Raw genomic sequence first — 14,850 nt, 5'->3', positions numbered from 1 at the left:
GAACTGAAATTCAAACTTTTGACTTTTTAAAGTTCAAGGCTTTATGTGGAACTAAATGTAATTCTGGCCCTCCAAAAAAAAAGCTTGGAGTCGCATATTCACCTAGAGTAAATTTAACTTTAATTGCCCTTAATTTGGTAATTAACTTAGTGGTGCTCTAAGGAAATCATTCTCACTAGACATGGGCTGGGATGAGATTTTAAGTGTATGAATAACTTGAGCAAAACTACATTGATGTCGTAGTATTTCCAGGTGGTGGGGGGGCAGTGCTGTGTTGAGCCTCAGCATTGTAAAGCCGATGTGCCGAAATCATCACAGTCGGGTGACAAAAATCTTGTCATTTTGTTCTCTGCCTCATGTTGTCCACCTCTTCTTGTCACAACCTCCCTGGCCAACATCCCACCCCCAGGGCATGTGAAGCCATTGTACGATTGGTCAAAATTTCACGGCTGTCTTTATGCAGAAAACGGCTCCAACTACTCGCCATCCAGAAAGCAGTTTTCCAGCCAGAGAGCAGAATGGATAGTTTTGAGTAGTAATTATCCCAGGCTGTGAGGTAGCAGGTACTGTTGGACCAAAACACAAACACCTGTCCGGTTTTGGTTTGATGAAGCAGGCAAACGTCACCGTAGTAAACTATAATCAAGACAAAACACTTTGTCGTATACTGCAGTGGGAGGGCTTTCACTGGAGCTTGGTTCGTCTTGTCTGCTTAAAACGAACGTCCTGCAACCACCTGACCACATGACTGTTCGACGACGCGACAGAAAATCCTTTTCAATACTTGTCAGTTATTGAGATGTCAACTCTTAAATCTGCCCCGGTTGACAGGAGCGTCACAGTGTCTCGTGAAAAGATTGAGCCTGTCAATGCATGTAGTCCTGCTACGTAACAAGACCCAACTTTACTAGTTCACTTCCTCTTACTTGTAAAAGTTGTTGTTGTACAAGTCAGTTGTCAGCTTGGCCTCTACAAACCCATTATTACACGAGTGGGTATTAAGAATTTAAAGCAGAACTTGCATGTTTGATAGTCAAAATCAGTTTTCATGTAGAGTTCAACATGTGGAACTCAAAGGTTTTCTGTGGCAATTTGTGGAAGTTGTCAGTCTGGGAAAGTTCTTCTGTGTAACCTGAGTTGCCAAAAAAAAAAAAAAAAAAGCATGTTCCGCATTTGACATGTCCATCAAATATACTTATAGTTAAAACTTTTAGTAGCAATTGCTTTAACTTCCTTATTTTTCCCCTTCACATTAATTATTTAGACTTTTCATGGTCAAATCTTTCAATCTGCATCTGTGAGGGACAGCATGTGATAAAAGCAGGTTCCTTGTATCTGAAATTCCATATGCACCTCCCTCCCCACCAATTCACTTATAAGGGCTGCTAAATGGTAGTTTCCACAGCTATAGTTCAGGTTCATGGAGCTTGTCATCAAGTCTGATTTCAAAATGCTATGAGTATGACTTGACAGTGATTATCCATAACCTATATCTGGTTGTGTGAAATTAAATGGTGATTGGGAAATGTTTGAATGATTGTCATGCCAAATTAATGCATTTGATTGTGTAGAAAAGTAAACTTTTTAGAAGAAGGAGGTCACAAGTTTGGAATAAAACAAAGTCAGAAAAGGAGGACATCAGCAACTATCTTGGCGAAGCAATGCTGCGGTACTTAAATTTGAGAAGTATTACTCATTTTATTTACATGGTTTTGGGATGACATTATAGTGGAAATCAATTTAGACACAATGTTCCAGTTGTCCCAAGTATTGAAGTCTCAGCAAATTCACCCCGTGTTGAGAACATGCTGTGCTCAGGTCTCCAGAAATGCAAACTAAATGTTACAGATCAGTACAGACCTCACTTATCTCTTTAAAAGATAAAGTTTTATGAGTGTGCAACTAAAAATATTTGGCCTGTATGGAAGAATGTGTCTTTTGTCTAGTAGTCCTACCATTTTGTCTCTAAACGGTAAAATCTCAGCAGTTTGAAGTTTTTCCATGTCTGAAAAATGAGTACCAACACCTGGTAGTATAACAGATCTTTGAACTGTCCTCCTATGAAGTGCTACAGACAGTAAAGCTAAAGATTCCATCCATTTTATGAATTGTGAATAGAGCACACAACAGAGAAGATTAAGCATTAAATTTTATCTCCATTGATCAGATCCTTTCCCGTATCTAGTGAACGCTGGGTCTTCGTGTTTGTCCTTCTTCACTGTTAAGAGGGCGTTTTTTCGTGTTTTGCTTCATATTCTAGTTTGCGCTGCTTCTCTCTCTCTTTTCTTTTTTCTAGTTTTCTATGAAAGCTGCTGTTAAAGTTAGAGTTTTTAAATGCATTGACAAAGTGCTGTTCTAATAAGATTTGGGTCTTGTCATTTCCAGAAATTGTCAGACCGTTTAAGTCTCTAAGTAAATAAACTGTTTTTTTGCACATTGGAGCATCATTGTAGGGGGTAGATTTTTATTTATTTTTCAAACATGTGAAAGACTAACTGAATTCACATTACTTAATACCAGACATCGCTAATGGACACTCATACAGACAAGCAGCAGTAATACTCATAACATACATAAACATAATGTAGGAAGGTGACTTTTCATTCCATGATTCCTACTCCTCAAAATAATACTGTTGTCCTTGTATACCTTACTAACATGTTGGGCTAGAAGATATGGCTCAAAAACTTATCACTTATAAACTATCCTGATGTATATTATTGATTTATTGTTCAGCTCTACTAACATGTAACTGCATAAACCTAAGACAAATAGTGTCAGTTTGGAGTTTGGGCTTAGACTGTATTAGACCCAGAAAAAGGCTAAATAACAGCTTTACATCCTGTAACTGACTATGAATTGACTGCCTTTTGTGCTATTTTGATAATGCTGTGTCTTTGCATACAGCGGCCCCTTTGCAAAACTATGCATATGATCATAACTGTCCACTCCAAAGAGCCCTTGAGTATGATGGTGTACATATTTTGTGTGTGTGTGTGTCCATTATTGGTGAATAGTCCCAAGGGGACCCTTGTTACACTAAGTATAGAAAATTGATGGATAGATAAATTAGTCTCTGTTTAGATGGAATTTTTCAGGCGAATAATTTCTCACTCTTGACTAAAATCACCTTCCTCTGTTGGGTTGGATGAGAGACTGTGTGATTTAAGTGGGTAATGATGTTTAACGTGACGACTAAAATGAGGGTCCATGGCCAGACATGGTTCTTATTACTTTTTTTTTTTTTTTTTTTTTTTTTTTTTTTAGTTTTGTGTATCCAATGGAGCGATAAGACCTTGCCCGTCCTGTCACTTGTATTTATTGCTGTAATACAAAAGGAAAACGGGGTGTAAAATTAAACTGGGTATTAGCTGTCAGCATGTTTTCATTAGAGGCAAACAGAATTAAAGATGATGGTGAGAGACAGCCAGGGAGCAGCAACATGCAGCTAAGCTGGATAAAACTCAGCTGCTTTGTTCTTTTTTTTTTTTTTTTTTTTTTTTTTCCCTTGCTGGTGAGTCATCACTCCCTAACCTCTTTTAGAAAAGTGTTAGTAATTGCGTATAATTTCAAATGAAACATGCAACCAATAATGCAGAATTCATTTTAGTTTTAGAGACGTGATTGAAGGGAGCAGATTAATAAGCAGGATTAAAAGAAAAAAAAAAGAGGCAGCAGCATGCTAATGCCCCTTTAGGTCTGAAAGTGAAAAGCAACCTTATGTTGGCTCACACATCTCCGGTGTAGATCCGAACACATATCTGCAAATCTCATCCAGGTCCCTGCTTGCTGCTGGGTGACTGAAAAGAGATTGTGAAAGCATCTTGTCACTCTGCAGACTCGGATGTGGGATATATTTCCTAAACTGTCCGGTTGAAGCCCTGGCAGTACATTTGCTGATATGAAGCTGAGGTTCATAAGGACCCTGGGATGCCACAGAAGTTCTGTGACGCTGGACATATTCAATAACTGGATGTGTACATTGGGTTATTGCAGGTGACTTCTTCCTGGTATACTTCAGGCTGTGTAGGAAGTGAAGTGGAAACCTTTGCAGCAACTCTGAAAAATGAGAAGCTTGCTTAAATACAGTGATTAAAATGCATGACCTTTCTGGTTTGCCGTGGTTTCCTCATACCGGGCTTGTTTATAACCTGTTGCCAGGTTATAGATGAGCCAATTTCGTGAAGGAGCGCTACATAATCTCATTTTAAGATAAAAGTAGCCATCATTTGTTGACTACTGAGGAAAATATGTACTTAAGTTGGTTACTTTTAGAAATACTCATGATTAGAATTGGCTTTTTAAAAAGTAAACATGTTTAACATGGTTTCTTTTTGTGCATTTATCCCTGTAAGCAAGTGTCTAAGCAAAAAAGGTGTAAATACACTCCTGATCAAAATCTTAAGACCAGCCAAAAAATTGCAAGAATTTGCATTTTGCACTATTGGATCTTAAGAAGGTTCTAAGTAGAGCTTCACAATGTTAAAAGAAGAAATCAGCATAAAAGACAAAAACTTTTGAGCGGGGAATTAATTGAAAACTGCATTTACACTCGAATATGATTTTTTTCAGCTGATCAAAAGTTTAAAACCATAGCTCAAAAAAACCCGAAAACCCCCTAAAACAGAAATCAAAGTGTCAAAAAAAAAGGACTCAGTAATGAGTAGCTCCATCATTCTTTGTTGATGACTTCAAACAACAGTTTAGATATGCTTGATGCCGGTGTTTCCAGGAGACTAGTGGGAATGTTGCTCCAAGTGTTGAAGATGGCTTCACGAAGGGGATCCACTGTCTGGAACTGATGTTCATTTTTGTAAACTTTCCTTGCCATCCATCCCCAAATATTCTCAATTTGGTTTAGATCCGGGGAACATGCAGGATGGTCCAAAAGAGTGATGTTATTCTCTTGGAAGAACTCCTTTGTCAGGTGGGCCTGGTGAACTGCAGCATTGTCCTGTTGAAAAACCCAATCATTACCATGAGGGCCCTCAGTCATGAGGGATGCCCACTGCAACATCTCCACATAGCCAGCTGCTGTTTGACACCCCTGCACAACCTGAAGCTCCATTGTTCCATTGAAGGAAAACGCAGCCCAAATTATGATGGCGCCCCCTCCACTGTGCCGTGTAGAAAACATCTCAGGTGGGATCTCATTGTCATGCCAGTAACATTGGAAGCCATCAAGACCATCAAGGTAAAAATTTTTCTCATCAGAGAAGACAACTTTCTTCCACCTTTCAATGTCCCATGTTTGGTGCACCCTCGCAAAAATCCAAACAGGCAATTTTGTGGCGTTGAAGAAGATGTGGCCTTTGAAGACGTTTTTTGTTTCTGAAGCCCTTCTCTCGCAGATGCCGTCTGATGGTTATTGGGCTGCAGTCAGCACCAGTAATGGCCTTAATTTGGGTAGAGGATCGTCCCGTGTCTTGACGGACAGCCAATCGGATCCTGCGGCTCACAGCTGGTGAAATTTTTTTGGGTCTGCCACTTGACTTTTCTGTTCCATAACCCTCAGGATAATTTAAAAAATGCAAAATGACTGTCTTACTGCGTCCAACCTCAGCAGCGATGGCACGTTGTGAGAGGCCTTGCTTATGCAGCTCAACAATCCTACCACGTTCAAAGTCAGTGAGCTTCTTTGCTTTTGCCATCAGGAGGTCTTGACAGTGTAAAGACTTGACAGAAAATGACATGGAATCCAGATTTTTGCACAGCTTTTAGCTTTTAAAGACTACAGTCTTAAACTTTTGATCAGCTGAAAAAAAATCAATCAGCTGAAAAAATGCAGTTTTCAGAAAATTCCCTGCTCAAAAATTCTTGTCTCTTGCACTGATTTTTTCCTTTAACATTGTGAAGCTCTTCTTAGAACCTTCTTAAGATCCAATAGTGCAAAATGCAAATTCTTGCAATTTTTTGACTGGTCTTAAGATTTTGATCAGGAGTGTATTAGATGTTCACTTGCAAGTAAATGTATCATAAATCACAGCACTTGTGTTTGAAAAACCGAAGATGGAAAATTATGTGTTACTTCCTCATCTAGTGAAAGCTGCCAACAACATTCCTACATGAACACACTGATAATATCACTGCACCAGTAGTTTCACCTGTCATGAACATGAATAAGCCTTCATGAATATTTGACTGTTGTCATAAATCGTCATTCGGTAAATTATGACACTTTTAATACAAAGTTGACATTATTCAAAATGTGTTTGTTATGACAACTTGACATTAACCAAGAAATCATTACTGATATAAATTTGTTATAAACGTATTACTGATTGCACTTTAAAAATTAGGTATCTTTATGTTATTAAAGGTAAAGTTTAAACAGTAATGATTTCTTGGTTAATGTCAAGTTGTCATAATAAAGACATTTTGAATAATGTCAACTTTGTATTAAAAGTGTCATAATTTACCGAATGACGCTTTATGACAACAGTCATAAATATTCATGAAGGCTTATTCATGTTCATGACAGGTGTTATGTCATGTTCATGACAGTCTTATTCACCCCCCTTCAAATAAAGCGTTACCGGAACAACTACACTAAATGTTGCGGATGTAAAGTCACAACACCCCTTAAATGAAATGACTATGCTTGGTTTAATGACTTTGATCCAAAGCTTTTTAACTCGTGTACTGTTTTAAATGTACTATTAGTAACTTCTCTAATTAATTAGTCCTGGTTTTTTCTCAGGACTCGCTGGCAAAGTTAGAGGAAGGAGGAAAAAAGCTGCTACCAGAGCTAAATGCCTTAATGTCCTGAGGAATCTTTCCTTGGAAAGAGGATTTAAAAGAGGACCATCAACATTTTTTTTTCTCAAGCAGTCTGTGTGTGTATATATATATATATATATATATATATATATATATATATATATATATATATATATATATATATATATATATATCCGCTATTTGCTAGCTTTGGAGTTGAGTGGCCTTTTTGTCTGACAATATAATGTATTTATTCCCCCTGCAGTTACCACAGCACACTACCAGCAGTTTCAAAAATTTAAAATAGTTATACATTAATTCCGAGAAGTGTAACAAGATTTCACGGCACAAGGTTAATAACCTTGATACTCTCCTAAATTGTCTCACAAAGTGCTATAAAGCCACTCTCAGTAAGTGGTTTGTCCAGTCGCTTAAGTTTATGAAGGTGTGTGCTTTGAGCTTGATGCTATTATTTTAAAGTAAGGCAGGAAGTAGTTTCCCCTGTTTGTTTCTAAGCCAGTCAATAGAGACGCTGACTTGCATCTGTTCTCTTCTTGGCCACATCTGTCTGTGAATCTTGACCGTCTACTATACAAGTATGCAGCCGGTCTTGACAGAGCTTGGTGTAGCGACATTTTATTTTATTTTTTTGCATATGTGCATAAAACAACAGAAAGCAGCCGAGTCTTTAAAGTTGTAATCTGCTGCATCTTTATACAGGATTCCTCTTGGGTTACATAAGAATCCTGAGCTGCTTTTCCAGTTCTGGCATTCAATAATGTATTTTTGACAAGAACCTCAACCTCAGCCCACCCCCATCTGCCTGTCAGTTGCAGTTTCAGTCACTACTTATGATCCTGATTTTACCCCACCTCCTCTGCTCCACACACGCACATACTAGACCTCCATCTAGTCTGTACAGTCAGTCGCCCACACACAGCCAGCTTGAATAGGACTACAAAACTGTCATGCATCATCAAAAGTGTGGAGTCTCTTCCGACTATATAATTGTGCTTCGAATATGGAGGCATTTTGAATGGGTTTCCGCAGAACATTCGCCGCGCACATGGCTCAGTGGTTCTTCGGCCGAGCAGACAATGTGTCAGGGGGACCGCAGTCCTCACGGGCACCAGAGTCTAAATCTGATTCAGCTTTGAGTCGGTTGCTCATTTCATTAGAAAGTCAGTTTGTGGGGTTAGACCTGACCTCAGCTCTCACATTGTCTGGAATGCCTGAACGAGGTGAAAGCGTTTGACGTATCCACTGAATGTGTGTCACTGTCGGGAGGGCATTGTCTCCTCCAAAATGCACATGACTCTTTAGGAACTCGCTCGCTGCCAACTAGCTGCAGTAAAATTCACCTGACTTCAGATCATTTATGCTTGCATTTTATTTTACTTGTGAAATCCAAGAAAAATAAACATTTATCTGAGATATTTTTTTTTCCTTTTATTCTTTTTTTTGTCTCTCTTGCAGGTCTTAGCGGACAGCCAGCGGACATTGAGAAGCGAATAGAAGTGTTTGGACAAAACTTAATCCCACCCAAAAAACCCAAAACTTTCTTACAATTAGTGTGGGAGGCGCTACAGGATGTTACATTAATTATTCTTGAAGTGGCAGCCGTAATTTCACTAGGCCTTTCTTTTTATAGACCACCAGATACCGAAAGACAACGTAAGTAAAATGTCATTGATTTTCCCCGTATTATAAAGATACCTTTTTTTGTTATGTCATGTTTGTAACTGTATCTACACTTTTTTTTTTTTTTTTTTCAAATTATGAAACTAGTTATTCTCAGTGCATTTCAATATTTAATTTTGGATGTGGATTAGTAAAAAAAAAAAGTATTTAGCCCTTCAGAATTCTTGTTTTTGCATATCACCTGGTAAAATTTTGTCACACATAATTTGTACAAAATGCAGCCTTTGAATGCTTTATTTAAAAGAAAAAGCTGCTTAAACCGACCTGGCCCAATATCAAAGTAATTATCCCCTTAACTGAATAAATGTTTGTCTCTCCTATGATGACCATTTGATAGAACTAGCAAACAACTTATTACATCACTCTGCTGGAATTTGACTGATTTCTTTAGTTTGTTTTGTTTTTTTCTTTTTACACAAATGACCCGTCTTAAGCCACAGCATTTCAGTTGAATTTAAATCCAGATTTGGTTTTGGCTGGTTTTGCCAAAAAAAATTTTTATGTATTTTGAGCCTTTCAAAGGTGGACTTGCAGTTGTGTTTGAGAGCGTTGTGCCTCTCTACCAGAGAACAAAATTTATGGCTCCATCAATTCCGACTGAAGCAGAAAAGCAGGCCCGGACCATAACACAGCAATCATCTTGTTTGATGTTCTGTTTCTGAAGTGCTGTTAGTTTTACACATGTGACGGGACAAAAGCCTCTCCAAAGCCCAGATTTTGTCTCATCAGTCCACACAATATTTTTGCAATTTTTTTTAATTTTTTTTAGCAAATACGAGTCTGTGGTTTTCACTTTGAGGCTCTCTCATAGATGTCATGTTTGCCCCGTCACTTACTGTTAATATGCAAGGTTGTCAAAATCTAAAACAAATAAATTAAAAAAACAGAAGAAATCTGTAAGGGGGCAAACCTTTTGTTTTTCACAGCACTGTATTAGTAAGTGTAGGGAAGATTTGATCGCTGTGTCTCTCTGCAGATTGTGGGAAAGCTGCTGGTGGTGGACATGAAGAAGGTGATGCAGAGGCAGGCTGGATAGAGGGAGCCGCCATTCTTCTGTCAGTCATCTGTGTTGTGTTGGTAACAGCGTTCAATGACTGGAGTAAAGACAAGCAGTTCAGGGGCCTCCAAAGTCGCATTGAACAGGAGCAAAAATTTTCTGTTGTCCGAGGAGGACAAGCTATCCAAATTTCTGTGGCTGAGATTGTTGTGGGCGATGTTGCACAAGTAAAATATGGTAAGAGGATACTGGTAGCAATTTCTCTCTCTTTTTTTCTTCTTCTTTTATTTAAAGTAAATATAAAAGAAGTTGAGATTTATTCTTGCTGTGTTCCAGGTGACCTTTTACCTGCTGATGGAGTCCTTATACAAGGCAACGATCTTAAAATTGATGAGAGCTCACTCACAGGGGAGTCGGACCAGGTGAAGAAAAGTCTAGATAAAGATCCCATGCTGTTATCAGGTAATTTCTAGTCTAAGTTTAGCATTACTGTCTTGTAAAGTATTCATGCCTCTTGGACAATATGGCTGAAAAACGTACTGCGATTTAAGCGTTTCATATCAGTTTCAATATCGATAATTAGATTAGCTTTTGTTGTAGTTATTGATATCAATAATTGAATCAGTTTTTGTTTTAAATATCTGGAAAAACTCCCAAACTTGGTGGTGTTACCTTAAACAGCTGCTGTGCCAGTTACTCAACTGATTGTTGCTAGGTAACCAAAGAGTGAGTAAGCTAGTTGAGAGGTTGAGCAACTAAAGTCTTTCCTCTGCCTACATTCCCCAGATTGCTGTGCTTATCCAGATCAGAGTTCAGTGAAATTATTGAATATTCTATCAGCTGTGCTATCTGTTGATATTGACAACAGTTATCAATATCATTATTATGATATATATTATTGATTTATTGTCCAGCCCTAGCTTGAGCCTACTCACATTTTGTCTAATTAGTCACAACCTGCTTTGGTTAGGTTGGTTTCAACCTAACCAAAGCAGACTGATTATATATATATATCTAACTTTAATTTGTAAAACATTCTGCAGCATCTATGTTTTTTTCCCCTTCCACTTTAATTATCCACAACCTTGAAAATTAACATCATGCACTTTGAAATGTTTGGGTGAAAAGCAAAACATAATGTGAAAAAGTGAACTAAATATGAAAACATTAGCAGTTTTTAAACGTTCTGTTGAGATGACGTGTTGATCTCAGGAAAAATAAGCTTTATGAATCACCTGGTCTCTTTGAAATCACACCACCGATATTACTTGCTTAGTATTGAATCAAAATATATTTTAACATGCTTCACTTGTTTTGCGTGCTCACGATGGTTTGCTGTGCAAAATAACACTAATCAGTGTTTGTTTATAGGGGATTAACTATATATATTTTTATACACTTTTTACTATGACTGTACTAATATGGCGACAAAGGGCTACAATATTTGTTAGAGTAAACTTTCCTAAAGTATCATCTAAAATGAGAAATGGGCAAATGTATTAATTAAAATAGCTTCTCCATAGGCTATTACACAGTTGAGGCTGAGATTTGAAAAGAAAAATATCAGTATGAGAATTTTTATGGCATTCATTGTATGTTTCATTGAGAAGGCCTGTGTCACTTAAAGACTTGTTAAAATAGAGTGAATTAGTGTTTCTATCCTGTGTCTGAATGTAATTGGCTCTAAGCTGTTGGTTACTAATGCCACAAATTTTTCTTCATTTTGTCTCAGTTGAAACCCCAGTTGACATTGACTGTATGAGCGCATATAAAGCTTTTCTCAAATGCATTTTGGGTTGCAACCTCTTTCACAAAAGTAGGAAAAGGCAGAGAATGTATTTATGTTCTTCTGACCTACATCATATGATGTCTTCCTTTTTTGAATACATGAATGAAAAATCTCCAGAGGAATTTTTAGCTGCTTCACGGTTGCAGCGTTTTAGTTCTTCGTTTCAGTTGGCACAAATGAAAATGGCTGTTTGATTGAAATGACTTTGATTAAAGGTTTGCTGGGTTTATGCATTAGCAGCATTTTCTTTCTGGATCATTATTTGTATTTATTAGCCCCATTTTAAAACCTGCATTTATTTATTTATTTATTTTATTTTTTTTTTCATGTGCAGCTTAATGTGTCAGATAAAAGCCCGGCTAAAGCAGTTTCTAAATAAGACTTTAGCTTAACATTTGTACCCAAATTACAGGAAAATGCGAAGTCAAACGACGAGGCTATAAAAAGTGTATTTAAACAGGAATAAAATCAGCCGGAGGCACAACAAAAACTGTTGCTAATGGTCTACTGTTTTTACCTTTGATGCTTTTACTGATACTTTGTTTTCTGTTTAAAGGCACTCATGTAATGGAAGGCTCAGGGAAAATGTTGGTCACTGCTGTCGGTGTGAACTCACAAACCGGGATTATCTTCACTTTACTTGGGGCTGGCGAGGATGACGACGAAGATGATGAGGAGAAAAAGGAAAAGGAGGAGAAGAAAAAGCAGAAAAAAAGTTTGTGGCATTCTCGATTACGTCACCTTTTTGTTTTTAGTTTTTTAACCTAGTGTTTTTCAAATTGGGGGCTACCAGAGGGTGCTAACCCATAATTTCTATTTTATTTTACTTTTTTTCCATCACAATTGTTGTATTATGTTATTCAATATTGTTTTATTCATTAATTCTTTAAATACAAGTTAAAATAATTGATCTAAATGTTATTTATGATGATCATCAGTTCATCAGACTGATGGAATTTTCAAAATACCTCCTGGTTGATGAAGATAAACATTGTCTGATTTCTGTCACCAGACAATTTACTCTACTTAAAAACTTGCATTTTATTAATTGGACAAAAACGTATTTTAGTCAAATGTGAATCATCAATAATAGATCATTACAGGATATCTAGATGGAGCTAGAAAAACTCATATCATAAAGTCTGAGTTACAGCAGCCGTATTAACAGATCAACATTCAGTTTTTCACCACACAATATGACTTCTCAATAATATTAAACATGCAGGGCTTTGTAAGCACTGCACTTTCACCTCTAATATGAATGGTGTTCAGGATATAATATAATGTTGGAAACCTGACTCAGAAGTGATATAAATGTTCTGATTGTTTTTGATTCGTTAATGATCTCTTTATCCCCTCCCGCCCCATTCCAACCTGTCCCCCCCACCCCCCCGCCCGTCCCGCTTTCATCCCATTCCCCTTTACCCCCCATTAGACAAGAAACAAGATGGATCAGTGGAAAATCGAAAGAAAGGTATGCTTCATACCCACAAATGCTGGTTGATTGCCTCATATTAACAAAGCCATGCCGTTGATTTGGCTCCGACTGTTTTTATGCAGTCTTATTTAATTTTTTTTGCGGGACGCTGTGTCAGGGTGAAGTCGGTACGGGCTGTTCCGGGCTGTCCGGTGTAGCGTCTGGCCCTCCCCTCTCCCTTCCCTCGTCCTTCCCTGGCACATTGTGCTTTGAGCAGCAGGTGCTATTGAATCCAGTTATAGCGATTAGTGATGAAGAGATTAAAGCCTTGCAACAATTTTGGGGCCAGAACATCTGCTTTCCCACCCATGTCTCTCTCTTCAAGTTGTCCCTCATGATTTTTTTTTTCTTTCCTTTTTTTAAGCTAAACTCTTCAGTAGGCAAACTGTAAGAACTCCACTAATGCAGTTGTTGATTTAAAGCAGTGATATCTGGGCTGTTTTCTGCTAATTCAGATAGCGACCCAGCCCATCTAGCCCTGCTGGGACTTTATGATCAGTCTGTGACCAGAACCCTGGCACTGCTCCGTGGTGCACAGATTCCCTCTCCCTGCCAGGAACCAACAGTAATCCTTTAGACTGAGATTACAGCCACCGTGTGAGTGCAGAGGAAGCCAGAGTGCACAGCAGCTGCACCACCGCTGTGCTTCTAATGCAAACAGTCAAATCCAGTGCCAGGTTACTGTCTATGGCGGAATACATTAAAAAGAGCCTTTGGTGAATTACGTAGGAGCGCTATGTGCTTCTGAAAACAACTCGATCAGCTGTAAAAGACTTCTCAACAGGACTTCTCAATTATTTAAGAAAAAAAAAAGTGTTTTAAGTTTAAGTATTTTGTCATTCTTCCATTTTGACTCTGCTGCATGTAGTAGTAACATATTTTTAAAAACAGCTTCTTCTTCCAAGGAATGCAGCCACAACACTAGTTGTTTACTTTTTGCCAGTATTACCTTTAGGAGAAAACATCCTGGCTTTCCACAGCATACTTTTTTTTTCCTTTTTTTTTTCTTTCTTTTTTTTTATTTCTCTCCGTGCGCTGTGTCACTTTGAATTTAATTGATAAATCCTTTGACTATTTTCAAGACAAGTACTGAAGTAAATGTACTATTTTGATAATTGTATTTAATCTGTCTCTTAGAGTTTATAAGTGAAGCATGTTCATACATTCAGTAAATTACATTACTCATTTCATATTACCAATAATTAATGAGCGGGTCATTTTATGGGTTTGCTTTCTTCATTTCATGATTTAAAGACACAAAATTTGATATAGTGGATATCATGGCTTGCCTGTGCTCCTATTTCTTTACATTTACTGTAGTTTTTTTTTTTGGTCCAGCTTTCTAATGAAACAAATTACAAATTGGTTTAAAATACATCAATTATGATGCGTTTTGGGTATGACATTAATAAATATTCTAGCACTCAACATTTTGTTGCTTCCAGTTGCTGTTAGTTGTTGTGTTTTTCTCTGTGATTTCAAGGCAGCAAATCGGACAGACTTTTATTACAAAGTTCAGAGAAGACAAAAAAATATATATATTATTCCACATTAAACCTTGAATGTTTGATGTCGACAGAGTTTATCTATATGCATACCAAATTCTGCTGCTTGCACTGTGTTTATGACGGCACAGTTCGGTCCATTACAGGTCTGCTTTAATCTGTTTGCTTTGTACGCTTTGCTGCAGCAAAAGCACAGGATGGTGCTGCTATGGAAATGCAGCCTCTCAACAGCGATGAAGGAGCTGATGCAGAGGAGAAGAAAAAAGCCAGCGTGCCAAAGAAAGAAAAGTCTGTTCTCCAAGGAAAATTAACCAAACTAGCTGTACAAATAGGAAAGGGAGGTGAGTAAAAAAAAAAAAAAAAAAAAAAAAAAAATCTTTTTGTCTCAGACAATGTTCAATTGTAGATCTGCATGTGATTGGGCTTTGATTTCTCCGCAGGGCTGCTTATGTCGGCAATTACAGTCATCATCCTGGTGGTGTTGTTTGTGGTGGACACGTTCTGGTTCCAGGGCCTGCCTTGGGTCAAGGACTGCACACCCATTTACATTCAGTTTTTTGTGAAATTCTTTATCATTGGTGTGACCGTTCTGGTGGTGGCTGTTCCAGAAGGCCTGCCGCTTGCCGTAACTATCTCCCTAGCGTACTCCGTCAAGGTAAAT

General features: G+C 37.8%; 1 protein-coding gene across 6 annotated transcripts in view; it reads left to right on the top strand.

The window, feature by feature from the left end:
- atp2b1a (ATPase plasma membrane Ca2+ transporting 1a) overlaps positions 1 to 14,850 on the top strand; it is a 103,185-nt gene that overhangs the window by 75,947 nt on the left and 12,388 nt on the right. For all 6 annotated transcript variants that reach the window (XM_088003479.1, XM_088003476.1, XM_088003475.1 and 3 more), the window contains 7 exons: positions 8,197 to 8,394; positions 9,398 to 9,655; positions 9,755 to 9,880; positions 11,764 to 11,922; positions 12,643 to 12,681; positions 14,375 to 14,530; positions 14,630 to 14,844. In XM_088003479.1, the coding sequence (XP_087859605.1) occupies positions 8,197 to 8,394; positions 9,398 to 9,655; positions 9,755 to 9,880; positions 11,764 to 11,922; positions 12,643 to 12,681; positions 14,375 to 14,530; positions 14,630 to 14,844 (1,151 nt within the window). The remainder of the gene's footprint in view (positions 1 to 8,196; positions 8,395 to 9,397; positions 9,656 to 9,754; positions 9,881 to 11,763; positions 11,923 to 12,642; positions 12,682 to 14,374; positions 14,531 to 14,629; positions 14,845 to 14,850) is intronic.

Source organism: Poecilia mexicana, unplaced genomic scaffold, assembly GCF_051168715.1.
Source record: "Poecilia mexicana isolate PSO_F unplaced genomic scaffold, ASM5116871v1 scaffold_23, whole genome shotgun sequence".
Lineage (NCBI taxonomy): Eukaryota > Metazoa > Chordata > Actinopteri > Cyprinodontiformes > Poeciliidae > Poecilia > Poecilia mexicana.
This window is presented reverse-complemented; position numbering and strand designations above follow the sequence as displayed.